Here is a 15150-nt window from a genome sequence, read left to right as displayed (position 1 = left end):
ACCCAGCCTACAGTACGGTCTCTCTGCTCTAGCCCAGCCTACAGTACGGTCTCTCTGCTCTAGCCCAGCCTACAGTACGGTCTCTCTGCCCTAGCCCAGCCTACAGTACGGTCTCTCTGCCCTAGCCCAGCCTACAGTACGGTCTCTCTGCTCTAGTCCAGCCTACAGTACGGTCTCTCAGCTCTAGCCCAGCCTACAGTACGGTCTCTCTGCTCTAGCTCAGCCTACAGTACGGTCTCTCTGCTCTAGCCCAGCCTACAGTACGGTCTCTCTGCCCTAGCCCAGCCTACAGTACGGTCTCTCTGCTCTAGTCCAGCCTACAGTATGGTCTCTCCGCTCTAGCCCAGCCTACAGTATGGGCTCTCCGCTCTGGCTCAGCCTACAGTATGGTCTCTCTGCTCTAGCCCAGCCTACAGTACGGTCTCTCCGCTCTAGCCCAGCCTACAGTACGGTCTCTCCGCTCTAGTCCAGCCTACAGTACGGTCTCTCTGCTCTAGCCCAGCCTATAGTACGGTCTCTCTGCTCTAGCTCAGCCTACAGTACGGTCGCTCCGCTCTAGCCCAGCCTACAGTACGGTCTCTCTGCTCTAGCCCAGCCTACAGTACGGTCGTACGGTCTCTCCGCTCTAGTCCAGCCTACAGTACGGTCTCTCTGCTCTAGCCCAGCCTATAGTACAGTCTCTCTGCTCTAGCCCAGCCTACAGTACGGTCTCTCCGCTCTAGCCCAGCCTACAGTACGGTCTCTCTGCTCTAGTCCAGCCTACAGTACGGTCTCTCTGCTCTAGTCCAGCCTACAGTACGGTCTCTCCGCTCTAGTCCAGCCTACAGTACGGTCTCTCCGCTCTAGTCCAGCCTACAGTAATGTCTCTCTGCTCTAGCCCAGCCTACAGTACGGTCTCTCCGCTCTAGCCCAGCCTACAGTACGGTCTCTCTGCTCTAGTCCAGCCTACAGTACGGCCTCTCTGCTCTAGCCCAGCCTACAGTATGGTCTCTCTGCTCTAGCCCAGCCTACAGTACGGTCTCTCTGCTCTAGCCCAGCCTACAGTACGGTCTCTCTGCTCTAGCCCAGCCTATAGTACGGTCTCTCTGCTCTAGCCCAGCCTACAGTACGGTCTCTCTGCTCTAGTCCAGCCTACAGTACGGTCTCTTTGCTCTAGCCCAGCCTATAGTACAGTCTCTCTGCTCTAGCCCAGCCTACAGTACGGTCTCTCTGCTCTAGCCCAGCCTACAGTACGGTCTCTCTGCTCTAGCCCAGCCTACAGTACGGTCTCTCCGCTCTAGTCCAGCCTACAGTACGGTCTCTCTGCTCTAGCCCAGCCTACAGTATGGTCTCTCTGCTCTAGCCCAGCCTACAGTACGGTCTCTCCGCTCTAGCCCAGCCTACAGTACGGTCTCTCCGCTCTAGCCCAGCCTACAGTACGGTCTCTCCGCTCTAGCCCAGTCTACAGTACGGTCTCTCTGCTCTAGCCCAGCCTACAGTACGGTCTCTCCGCTCTAGCCCAGCCACGGCTCTCCAACTCTATTCTGACAACCCTCGTCAAACTGAGCTGGCTCTCTTTTATTTTCAAGTTTTCTACTCCGCTAGCCAGCACCTCATCTTAATAGGTGTGCGTTTCTTTTTCTTCTAGATCAGATGTTTTAAAACCAAACTGTCCTCCTCAGCAGGGTCCAACTATGTTGGATGTGTAACCAGACCAGCGCGGTACAGCTCAGTAGTGTGAAAACTCCTCTGGAGAGCTACTGGGTATGCAAGCTCTGCTTCCAGCCTCTGCAGCAACACCCATGACTCAGTTCAGACTGAAGACCGTGATTAGTTGTCTATTTGAATGTGGAGCTGTTACAAGCCTGGTCTGAACCCATCTCTCTGTGTCTCTACGTGGAGCAGCAAATCTGTATTCTACTCTCGTCTGCAGTCTGTTTGAGCTCTTGTGGTCTATTTCCATGTGCTTTGTGAGGATACATTTCCCCTGAGACGACTGGTTGTCTGACTGGTTGTATCTGTTATCTGTGAATGCATCGGAGTTGATTGTAGTTTATAAAGAATGCATGTGTTCTCCTTTTCGAGAGGAGAGCACTGTCTTCTTGAGGCTTTGAACTTTCAAAGGGTCTGTGTTGTACTGGGGGATTTGGCTGCTGTGGAGAATTTCTGTGCTTTTGTCAACTCTGCAGGGATTGCTCAAAAAGAGCTTTATGCAGTAAGGCATGAGGAGCTCTGTATTCATGCACCGTGCTATTGGTAGTGGTAATGGCAAGTTATCTTTCAGTATGTTGTTCATTAGTCCACTGTTAGTACAATAACAATTTGTTTTGCATTTCAGCAGCAGTCAGGTTTTCTAGATGCACTTTCAGTGCAGAGCAAAAACTGTGATGATTGTGTTTAGCAGAAAGTGTTGAGTGTGAACTGTCCTTTGAATCCATCCTCCTTGTTATTCCCACTAGGTTCAACGACAGTGACCAGTTCAAGGACCCGGACCTGTACTCAGACAAGTCGGACCGGGAGGGGGAGCAGGACCACGAGGAGTCAGACGTGGAGGGTCTGGGGAAGAGCGAGGAGAGTGACAGTGACACGTCGGAACGTCAGGATGACTCCTACATTGACCTTGACCCCAACGAGGCCCTGCAGGAGACTCCGTACCTGGAACAGTCCCAGGAGGAGCTGGGAGAGGTGAGGAATGATGATGAGCGTAGTCAGTACCGCTGGCTCTTATTGGTCAGGGGAACTGAGCCCAGCTTACTCTGTATAAATGCATCTGATTGGACAAGCGATGTGAGAATTTTCTCCCAAGGAAAGTTTGACTCAGTAACATTGGAGAGAATCAGCTTGATTTGATATTTTTTAAGATTTAAGACCTCAGAGAATTTTCTTAAGAGAAAATAAGTGGCATTTCCTTGAACACAGTGCGAACACTTGATAAACCTTTGTTTAAGATGAGGAAGAGTTAGATGATACTGGGAACTGAATGAATTCTGAATCAGAGAGGTGTGGGGGGCTGCCTTTAATCACCATCATCGGCGCCTGGGCAGCAGTTAACTGCCTTGCTCAAGGGCAGAACGGCAGATATTTCCACCTTGCCAGCTCGAGGATTCGAACCAGAGACCTTTCAGTTACTGGCCCAACAGTCTTAACCGCTAGGCTAGCCGCCGCCACACTTTTTGAACGAGAAGTGAAAGGAGCAGAGTCGAGGCGTCCATCAAGAGTGGTGTGTGTGTGTGTGTCCGTCTGTGTGTGTGTGGGCAGCAGTCTTCAGAGTGAAGCCTCAGACAGCCCTTAAATCAGCCTGTCTGTGATCTCTCTCTAACCCTCTATCTCTGTCTTATGTCCCATTGTCTAACCTCTTTTATTTTTGACACGTTGGAACCTCAATTGCAATAGACAAGTAATCAGGACGTGCATCTCTTCTGCCACAGTTCTGCTGCAGTATGTAGAATGTTATACGTGACAAAACCGCACTCCGTTAGGATTGGACAACAAGTCTTCAGAGGTTTGATGGAGATTCGTAAATCATTTGTTCATGATTCTGACATCTTCAGCACTATTAATATAGCCTCAGCCAAGTGCCACAGGCAGGGCATGAAGAAATTATATTTGAAAGAGGGGGGGGTGTTTGCGCTTGTATGCCTGCCTGCGTGAAATCCCTCCCAGCTGTTCTGTGGTGAATTAGAATTGTCATTTTCGATAGCTGGAATCATACAGCCAGCAGATGCTAAAATGGGAAGAGCAATGACGTGAATAATGAACTGATTGATAACTGATGAAGTTTTTCAGACAGGAGAGATGTTCAAACTGAATAATGTCACGTTGGAGCAACTCCATAATGTGCTTGTATCATATAGGTATATACTCCAACCCTATGTGAATACTGTGACCTTACATAGCCCATCACCTAGCAACCTCATCAACAGGTGTGGATCTCTTGGCGCAACAGCTACGATGTTGGCTTTACAGTTGCTGTAGCGGCTTTAAGACCCGGTCAGGACTAACCCCAGAATTCATTGCAATATGAAAGTGTGTGTGGTGTGTACAGTAAATCACCAAACCTTTATATGTGTGTGTCCCAGGCTGGTGAGGCCTCCCAGACAGAGACGGTGTCGGAGGAGAATAAGTCTCTGATCTGGACGCTGCTGAAGCAGGTCAGGCCTGGGATGGACCTGTCTAAAGTGGTCCTGCCCACCTTCATCCTGGAGCCACGCTCCTTCCTGGACAAGCTGTCCGACTACTACTACCATGCTGACTTCCTCTCTGAGTAAGTACTGCTACCATGGTGACTCAGTACTGCTACTCTGAGTCAGTACTGCTGCCATGCTTCTCCTCTGGACTTCCTCTCTGAGTCAGTACTGCTACCATGCTGACTTCCTCTCTGAGTCAGTACTACTACCATGCTGACTCCTCTCTGACTTCCTCTGACTGAGTCAGTACTACTACCATGCTGACTTCCTCTGAGTCAGTACTGACTTCCTCTCTGTCAGTACTACTACCATGCTGACTTCCTCTCTGAGTCAGTACTACGGTTGTAATTATGTAATTTTAACTAGTATTGCCTGCTGGGACAGTACTACCAAGCTGACCAATCAAAGGTCTTATATAGTAGGACAGTATAGTCAGACCTGCCAAAGATACAGACAAATATTCAAAGATGTATCTTTAACTTGATTTAGGTCCTCATTGCGATTTGTTGTTGATCATTTCCAGGGCAGCTGTGGAGGAGAATGCCTACAACAGGATGAAGAAAGTAGTGAAGTGGTATATCTCTGGATTCTACAAAAAGCCACAGGTGATTAGAACATTCACTTAAAATCACAGTTTCAGCAGGGTCATGTTCATTAGGAAAACAGTGGAAAACATTTTTCTAAAAAAGAAAAGTAAATGTTTCTTACTGGATAGGACCTGGTCGTCCCTCTATTTCAGTCCATTTCTTCTGTTAGGTGCCTAATGATCTGTTCTGGATGTGACAAGATGTCCCTCGGTATCTCTACCATTCAGCGGACGTATCTAAAGCTCAGTTTTTCCTCCTTCTGAAAACCAGGGCCTGAAGAAGCCATATAATCCCATCATCGGTGAGACCTACCGCTGCATGTGGCTCCATAGCAAGACCAACAGCAAGACATTCTACATTTCTGAACAGGTAACAGAGCCAGGAGGGGAGACTGCTCCCTAGTATGTGATTGTCTGATTGGGGTTTTTAATCTGACATTTGAGCAATTGATTCACGTTGTAGTTAGTATGTAAATTATGAATGTGTGGGGGAGTGGATAGATGGATCGACGGGTTGGTGGATGGATGGATGGATGGATGGATGGATGGATGGATGGATGGATGGATGGATGGATGGATGGATGGATGGATGGATGGATGGATGGACGGAGTGGATGGACCGGTTGATGGATGGATGGATGGAGTGGATGGATGGTTTGATGGGTTGATGGATGGATGGATGGATGGATGGATGGATGGATGGATGGATGGATAGTGGATGGATGGTTTGATGGGTTGGCGGATGGATGGATGGATGGGTTGGTGAATGGATTGTTTGGTGGATGGATGGTTGGATGGGTTGGATGGATGGATGGATGGACGGGTTGGTGGATGGATGGATAGTGGATGGGTGGTTTGATGGGTTGGTGGATGGATGGATGGACGGGTTGGTGGATAGATGGATGGACCGGTTAGTGGATGGATGGATGGTTGATGGATGGATGGACGGGTTGGTGGATGGATGGATGGATGGACGGGTTGGTGGATGGATGGATGGACCGGTTGATGGATGGATGGATAGTGGATGGATGGTTTGATGGGTTGGTGGATGGATGGATGGATCGACAAGTTGGTGGATGGATGGTTGGGTTGGTGGATGAATAGATGGATAGTTTGACAGGTTGGTGGATGGATGGATGGTTTGATGGGTTGGTAGATGGATGGACAGGTTGGTGGATGGTTGGACAGGTTGATGGATGGGTGGATGGATGGTTGGACGGGTTGGTAGATGGATGGACAGGTTGGTGGATGGATGGTTGGACGGGTTGATGGATGGATGGATGGTTGGACGGGTTGGTAGATGGATGGACAGGTTGATGGATGGATGGATGGTGGATGGGTTGATGGATGGATGGTTGGACGGGTTGGTGGATGGATGGTTGGACGGGTTGATGGATGGATGGTTGGACGGGTTGGTGGATGGATGGATGGTTGGACGGTTGATGGATGGATGGTTGGACGGGTTGATGGATGGATGGTTGGACGGGTTGGTGGATGGATGGATGGTTGGACGGGTTGGTGGATGGATGGATGGATGGATGGATGGATGGATGGATGGATGGATGGTTGGATGGGTTGGTGGATGGATGGATGGTTGGACGGGTTGATGGATGGATGGTTGGACGGGTTGATGGATGGATGGATGGTTGGACGGGTTGATGGATGGATGGTTGGACGGGTTGATGGATGGATGGACGGGTTGATGGATGGTTGGACGGGTTGGTGGATGGATGGATGGATGGTTGGACGGGTTGGTGGATGGATGGATGGTTGGACGGGTTGATGGATGGATGGTTGGACGGGTTGATGGATGGATGGATGGTGAATGGACGGGTTGATGGATGGATGGTTGGACGGGTTGATGGATGGATGGTTGGATTGATGGATGGATGGTTGGACGGGTTGGTGGATGGATGGATGGTTGGACGGGTTGGTGGATGGATGGATGGTTGGACGGGTTGGTGGATGGATGGATGGTTGGACGGGTTGGTGGATGGATGGATGGTTGGATGGATGGATGGATGGTTGGACGGGTTGATGGATGGTTGGACGGGTTGGTGGATGGATGGATGGATTGATGGATGGATGGATGGTTGGACGGGTTGATGGATGGATGGATGGGTTGGTGGATGGATGGTGGATGGATGGGTTGTTGGATGGATGGATGAAAGAAGGAATGTGATTCTCAGAAGGTCTAGACTCTACAACATGACATCTTCTGGTAGACTGGCTATGATCAGGGCTAGCTTCCAGTACCTGTCCTCCTGACCTTAGACCAATCACCTTCTCTCCCTGTCAGGTGTCCCATCATCCTCCAGTGTCAGCGTTCTACGTCAGTAACAGGAAGGACGGCTTCTGTCTCAGCGGAAGCATCCTGGCCAAGTCCAAGTTCTACGGTACAACACACACTCATGTACACACACACACACACACACACACACACACACACACACACACACACACACACACCTACCAAACAGCAAATCCATATAGATAGATACGTCGGGCATGTCTAGTTAAAAGTGGGAAGTGAATATTTGGTAACACATTTCTGCTGAAAACAAAAATAATAATAATTATAAAGGCGCACCCAACAAATGTTTTATCTGTGTTAACACCCTTTCCTGGGTGTTGTCATGACGATGTGTCTCTTTGCAGGAAACTCCTTGTCGGCCATATTGGACGGAGAGGCTCGGCTCACATTTCTCAACAGAGGAGAAGACTACGTCATGAACATGCCCTACGCCCACTGCAAAGGTCTGACCTCTTACTGACTGGAGTCTTACTGTGAAAGCAACACACATTGCATTAAGTAAGGTCTGACCTCTTTTACTGACTGAAGTCTTAATGTGAAAGCAACACACATTGCATTAAGGTCTGACCTCTTACTGACTGGAGTCTTAATGTGAAAGCAACACACATTGCATTAAGGTCTGACCTCTTACTGACTGGAGTCTTAATGTGAAAGCAACACACATTGCATTAAGGTCTGACCTCTTTTACTGACTGGAGTCTTACTGCATCACACATTGCATTATGACCTCTTTACTGACTGGAGTCTTACTGTGAAAGCATCACATTGCATTAAGGTCTGACCTCTTTTACTGACTGGAGTCTTACTGTGAAAGCATCACACATTGCATTAAGGTCTGACCTCTTTTACTGACTGGAGTCTTACTGTGAAAGCATCACACATTGCATTAAGGTCTGACCTCTTTTACTGACTGGAGTCTTACTGTGAAAGCATCACACATTGCATTAAGGTCTGACCTCTTTTACTGACTGAGTCTTACTGTGAAAGCATCACACATTGCATTAAGGTCTGACCTCTTACTGACTGGAGTCTTACTGTGAAAGCATGCATTAAGGTCTGACCTCTTACTGACTGGAGTCTTACTGTGAAAGCATCACACATTGCATTAAGGTCTGACCTCTTACTGACTGGAGTCTTACTGTGAAAGCAACACACATTGCATTAAGGTCTGACCTCTTACTGACTGGAGTCTTACTGTGAAAGCAACACACATTGCATTAAGGTCTGACCTCTTTTACTGACTGTCTTACTGTGAAAGCAACACACATTGCATTAAGGTCTGACCTCTTTTACTGACTGGAGTCTTACTGTGAAAGCAACACACATTGCATTAAGGTCTGACCTCTTTTACTGACTGGAGTCTTACTGTGAAAGCAACACACATTGCATTAAGGTCTGACCTCTTACTGACTGGAGTCTCACTGTGAAAGCAACACACATTGCATTAAGGTCTGACCTCTTTTACTGACTGGAGTCTTACTGTGAAAGCAACACACATTGCATTAAGGTCTGACCTCTTTTACTGACTGGAGTCTTACTGTGAAAGCAACACACATTGCATTAAGGTCTGACCTCTTTTACTGACTGGAGTCTTACTGTGAAAGCAACACACATTGCATTAAGGTCTGACCTCTTACTGACTGGAGTCTTACTGTGAAAGCAACACACATTGCATTAAGGTCTGACCTCTTTTACTGACTGGAGTCTTACTGTGAAAGCAACACACATTGCATTAAGGTCTGACCTCTTACTGACTGGAGTCTCACTGTGAAAGCAACACACATTGCATTAAGGTCTGACCTCTTTTACTGACTGGAGTCTTACTGTGAAAGCAACACACATTGCATTAAGGTCTGACCTCTTTTACTGACTGGAGTCTTACTGTGAAAGCAACACACATTGCATTAAGGTCTGACCTCTTTTACTGACTGGAGTCTTACTGTGAAAGCAACACACATTGCATTAAGGTCTGACCTCTTACTGACTGGAGTCTTACTGTGAAAGCAACACACATTGCATTAAGGTCTGACCTCTTTTACTGACTGGAGTCTTACTGTGAAAGCAACACACATTGCATTAAGGTCTGACCTCTTACTGACTGGAGTCTTACTGTGAAAGCAACACACATTGCATTAAGGTCTGACCTCTTTTACTGACTGGAGTCTTACTGTGAAAGCAACACACATTGCATTAAGGTCTGACCTCTTACTGACTGGAGTCTTACTGTGAAAGCAACACACATTGCATTAAGGTCTGACCTCTTAGACTGAGTCTCACTGTGAAAGCAACACATTCAATTGCATTAAGGTCTGACCTCTTTTACTGACTGGAGTCTTACTGTGAAAGCAACACACATTGCATTAAGGTCTGACCTCTTTACTGACTGGAGTCTTACTGTGAAAGCAACACACATTGCATTAAGGTCTGACCTCTTTTACTGACTGGAGTCTTACTGTGAAAGCAACACACATTGCATTAAGGTCTGACCTCTTACTGACTGGAGTCTTACTGTGAAAGCAACACACATTGCATTAAGGTCTGACCTCTTTACTGACTGAGTCTTACTGTGAAAGCAACACACATTGCATTAAGGTCTGACCTCTTACTGACTGGAGTCTTACTGTGAAAGCAACACACATTACATTAAGGTCTGACCTCTTTTACTGACTGGAGTCTCACTGTGAAAGCAACACACATTGCATTAAGGTCTGACCTCTTTTACTGACTGGAGTCTTACTGTGAAAGCAACACACATTACATTAAGGTCTGACCTCTTTTACTGACTGGAGTCTCACTGTGAAAGCAACACACATTGCATTAAGGTCTGACCTCTTTTACTGACTGGAGTCTTACTGTGAAAGCAACACACATTACATGAATACCCTTAGAATGATATATGCCCACCTAAATTGAAGTCAGTCAATTCAGGAAGTAAACTGAAATTACAATTCAATAATTAAAAGGAGTCCATCTATTTTTAATGACTTCTTAATAATCTGAAAAGGAGAAGCTGTTTATGTCAGAAGTATTAAACATTTTGGATTTTAAATTCAAATCACTTACTGAATTGACTGCCTTGAGCCCAACCCTGAAGCAACACGTCCCTTTCTTCTACATAGGAAGTAGATTCAACATGACGTCTCTAGTCATACAGACTGACTGGAAAGTCTGTAATACTGGAAATATACTTAACTACTAACTGAATCAGTCCTGATTCACACACTACCAGGGTTTGGGTCAATACGATTTCACATCAGTCAATATGAAAGGAACGGGGAACATTGGAATCAGAATGTCAGTTTACTTCCTGAATGGAATTCATTTAAATGGAATAAACCCTTACACTGCACACTACTGTAGTGTATACTAACTATCCTCCCTCTGTAGGGTACCATCTCTACTGTAGTGTATACTAACTATCCTCCCTCTGTAGGGTACCATCTCTACTGTAGTGTATACTAACTATCCTCCCTCTAGGGTACCATCTCTACAGTAGTGTATACTAACTATCCTCCCTCTGTAGGGCACCATCTCTACAGTAGTGTATACTAACTATCCTCCCTCTGTAGGGCACCATCTCCACTGTAGTGTATAGTAACTATCCACCCTCTGTAGGGCACCATCTCCACTGTAGTGTATAGTAACTATCCACCCTCTGTAGGGCACCATCTCCACTGTAGTGTATAGTAACTATCCACCCTCTCTCAGGCATCCTGTATGGCACCATGACTCTGGAGCTGGCTGGCCAGATCACCATTGCCTGTGAGAAGACGGGATACAGTGCCCAGCTCGAGTTCAAACTCAAGGTAGGAGGAAATAACTTGTTCTTTAGCCTCAATCATTAGGCTTTTAGTCTTTAATGAACAAAAGCTTCAAACTGCATTAAGCCGTTTTAGTCCTATAAACTCTAATGAAGCTGTAGATGGGAGGGAGAGGGGACAACCCTCAACTTGGAGAGCTACAGGACCCACCTGCAGGCTTTTGCTCCAGCCCCAATGGAGCACAACTGATTCTGCTAATTAGCTGCTCAACAGGACCTTCATTATCTGAATCAGGTGTTTTAAAGTGGGGTTGGAACAAAAGCCTGCATACCCAGTACCTATCCAAGAGGAGGGTTGCCTGACCCACCCCTGTGCTGCATCTTGAACTTCAAAATACCAATGTGATGAATCCTCCTTTCTGGAACACTTTATTTTACAGCCTTCTACTTACCAGGTAAAACTTATATAGTACTTGTTTTAGTGGTAGCTTCCTAGAGTAATAGTATAGTTAGATTAGTAGCTATGTACACAGTTGTTTCTTTTAAGATACAAGCATCAATATGTCCCATTTGGTACCAGGTAGTTACCAAGACGGTTGGATTCTCTGAGGTCATTACCAGAAATGATCCATTGGTGCCATGTAACATGGTAACCATGTCTCCACTTTGATGCCATGTAAATACCAGGTAAGAACCAGGTTAAACAGGGCTGTAACATAAAGCGTCACCCTCCCCTCTCTTTTCAGCCGTTCTTGGGTAACAATGACAGTGTAAACCAGGTTTCTGGAAAGATCAAGCTGGGGAAGGAGGTGCTGGCTACGCTGGAGGGACACTGGGTAAGTTCATTATGTCTCCAACAGAAGGAAAACTGACAAACAGTTTGGGACTAGAAATGCTTATTTTTGTTTTCTGTTGCAAACGTTGGTGCCCTAATGAACACGACCCTACGCTTCTCTTTAATAACCTCCTTGGGCTAGGTGGGGTGCTAGTGACCCACCTCGACAATATCCGGTGAAATTGCAGAGCGCGAAATTCAAAATACAAAAATCGTAATATTAAACATTCATGAAAATACAAGTGTCTCACATTGTTTAACATCTTAACTTCTGGTTAATCCAACTGCTTTGTCAGATTTCAAAAAGGCTTTACGGCAAAAGCATACCATGCGATTATCTGAGGACAGCGCCCTGTATACAAAAGCATTTAAAACATTTTCCAAACCAGCAGAGGCGTCACAAAAGTCAGAAATAGAGATAAAATAAATCACTTGCCTTTGAAGATCTTCCTCTGTTTGCAATCCGAAGGGTCCCAATTACACAACAAATGGTCGTTTTGTTCGATAAAGTCCTTTAAATCACAAAAAAGTCAGTTTAGTTGGCGCGTTTGATTCAGTAATCCACCCGTTCCACTCGTTCAACATGCATACAATGGAAACCCAAAAGTTAACAATAAACTTTGTCCAAACAAGTCAAACAACGTTTCAAATCAATCCTCAGGTTCCCTGATATGTAAAGAAACGATAACATTTAAGACTCAATGTAATATGTTCAATACCGGAGATAAATAACGGAGTGCTCAACCTCATCCACGCCCCACAAGACTACAGTCCAAATGAGAGCCACCTTGAAAAACTTCAATTACTAACTCATTTTTCAGAAAACAAACCTGAAACCCTTTCTAAAGACTGTTGACATCTAGTGGAAGCCATAGGAACTGCAATCTGGGAGGAATTCCTTTGAATGTCCCATAGACAATCATTTGAATGGGTGGTGACCTAAAAAAAAAGAAATTCGAATGGATTCTCCTCGGATTTTCACCTGCCATATCAGTTCTGTTATATCACAGACATTATTTTAACAGTCTTTGAAACTTTAGAGTTTTTTTCTATCAAATGCCACCAGCTATGCATATCCTAGCTTCTGGGCCTGAGTAACAGGCAGTTTACTTTGGGCACGTCTGTCATCCGAACTTCCGAATACTGCCCCCTAGCCACATGCATTGAATTAGTTTTTAAAGCTTTCGAAGTATGGAAAGTTATTTTCCACCCCAAAGGTCAAACTGAGACTGTTAGTTTGTCAGGGTGACAGGCTGCGTACACAGTATATCATAATATCTGTTCGTTTGTCATGGTGACAGGCTGCATACACAGTATATCATAATATCTGTTAGTTTGTCAGGGTGACAGGCTGCGTACACAGTATATCATAATATCTGTTCGTTTGTCAGGGTGACAGGCTGCATACACAGTATATCATAATATCTGTTAGTTTGTCATGGTGACAGGCTGCGTACCCAGTATATCATAATATCTGTTAGTTTGTCATGGTGACAGGCTGCGTACACAGTATATCATAATATCTGTTCGTTTGTCAGGGTGACAGGCTGCATACACAGTATATCATAATATCTGTTAGTTTGTCATGGTGACAGGCTGCGTACACAGTATATCATAATATCTGTCAGTTTGTCATGGTGACAGGTTGCGTACACAGTATATCATAATATCTGTTAGTTTGTCATGGTGACAGGCTGCGTACACAGTATATCATAATATCTGTTAGTTTGTCATGGTGACAGGCTGCGTACACAGTGTATTATAATATCTGTTAGTTTGTCATGGTGACAGGCTGCGTACACAGTATATCATAATATCTGTTAGTTTGTCATGGTGACAGGCTGCGTACACAGTATATCATAATATCTGTTAGTTTGTCATGGTGACAGGCTGCATACACAGTATATCATAATATCTGTTATTTTGTCATGGTGACAGGCTGCGTACACAGTATATCATAATATCTGTTGGTTTGTCATGGTGACAGGCTGCGTACACAGTATATCATAATATCTGTTAGTTTGTCATGGTGACAGGCTGCGTACACAGTATATCATAATCAATATATTTTGTTATTTGGGTTTCTGCTGGATCCAGCTGGCTTTTACTGTGTTCTCAAGCTGGGCCTCAGACAGACAGACAGACAGACAGACAGACAGACAGACAGACAGACAGACAGACAGACAGACAGACAGACACAAACGGACTGACAGACGACAGACACAAACGGACTGACAGACACAAACGGACTGACAGACGACAGGCACAAACGGACTGACAGATGACAGGCACAAACGGACTGACAGACGACAGGCACAAACGGACAGACAGACAGACAGACAGACAGACAGACACAAATGGACTGACAGACGACAGGCACAAACGGACTGACAGACAGACAGACAGACAGGCACAAACGGACTGACAGACAGACAGACAGGCACAAACGGACTGACAGACAGACAGGCACAAACGGACTGACAGACAGACAGACAGACAGGCACAAACGGACTGACAGATGACAGGCACAAACGGACAGACAGACAGACAGACAGGCACAAACGGACTGACAGACAGACAGACAGGCACAAACGGACTGACAGACAGACAGGCACAAACGGACTGACAGACAGACAGACAGACAGGCACAAACGGACTGACAGACGACAGGCACAAACGGACTGACAGACGACAGGCACAAACGGACTGACAGACGACAGGCACAAACGGACTGACAGACGACAGGCACAAACGGACTGACAGACGACAGGCACAAACGGACTGACTGACAGCCAGACACAGACTGACAGACAGCCAGACACAGACTGACAGACAGCCAGACACAGACTGACAGACAGCCAGACACAGACTGACAGACAGCCAGACACAGACTGACAGACAGCCAGACACAGACTGACAGACAGCCAGACACAGACTGACAGACAGCCAGACACAGACTGACAGACAGCCAGACACAGACTGACTGACAGCCAGACACAGACTGACTGACTGACAGCCAGACACTGACTGACTGACAGCCAGACACTGACTGACTGACAGCCAGACACTGACTGACTGACAGCCAGACACTGACTGACTGACAGCCAGACACTGACTGACTGACAGCCAGACACAGACTGACAGACAGCCAGACACAGACTGACAGACAGCCAGACACAGACTGACTGACAGCCTGACACTGACTGACTGACAGCCAGACACTGACTGACTGACAGCCAGACACTGACTGACTGACAGCCAGACACTGACTGACTGACAGCCAGACACTGACTGACTGACAGCCAGACACTGACTGACTGACAGCCAGACTGACTGACAGACAGACACAGACTGACTGACAGACAGACAGCCAGACACAGACTGACTGACAGACAGCCAGACACTGACTGACTGACAGCCAGACACTGACTGACTGACAGCCAGACACTGACTGACTGACAGCCAGACACTGACTGACTGACAGCCAGA

At 46.5% G+C, this 15150-nt stretch overlaps 1 protein-coding gene and 1 long non-coding RNA gene across 4 annotated transcripts in view; one reads left to right on the top strand and one right to left on the bottom strand.

Annotated features, from left to right (window-relative positions):
* LOC127921614 (oxysterol-binding protein-related protein 8-like) overlaps positions 1-15150 on the top strand; it is a 74847-nt gene that overhangs the window by 52306 nt on the left and 7391 nt on the right. Inside the window, 8 exon segments of the mRNA XM_052505190.1 lie at positions 2439-2664; positions 4059-4243; positions 4690-4771; positions 5024-5122; positions 7052-7148; positions 7411-7509; positions 10775-10872; positions 11573-11662. Coding sequence (XP_052361150.1) covers positions 2439-2664; positions 4059-4243; positions 4690-4771; positions 5024-5122; positions 7052-7148; positions 7411-7509; positions 10775-10872; positions 11573-11662 — 976 coding nt within the window.
* On the bottom strand, positions 8200-10763 carry LOC127921615 (uncharacterized). 3 transcript variants are annotated; one of them, XR_008109094.1, is made up of 4 exons: positions 9780-10763; positions 9496-9609; positions 8409-9324; positions 8200-8295 (listed from the first exon to the last, which is right to left on the bottom strand). It is a non-coding gene; the product is annotated as an uncharacterized LOC127921615 (long non-coding RNA). The 3 variants fall into 3 exon arrangements; XR_008109092.1 differs by lacking the exon at positions 8200-8295 and having other exon boundaries at positions 8328-9324; XR_008109093.1 differs by lacking the exon at positions 8200-8295 and having other exon boundaries at positions 8328-9324; positions 9896-10763.

Source organism: Oncorhynchus keta, unplaced genomic scaffold (genome assembly GCF_023373465.1).
Source record: "Oncorhynchus keta strain PuntledgeMale-10-30-2019 unplaced genomic scaffold, Oket_V2 Un_contig_22762_pilon_pilon, whole genome shotgun sequence".
Taxonomy (NCBI): domain Eukaryota; kingdom Metazoa; phylum Chordata; class Actinopteri; order Salmoniformes; family Salmonidae; genus Oncorhynchus; species Oncorhynchus keta.
Note: the sequence above shows the minus strand (reverse complement) of the source record. Positions and strands in the feature narration are given on the sequence as shown.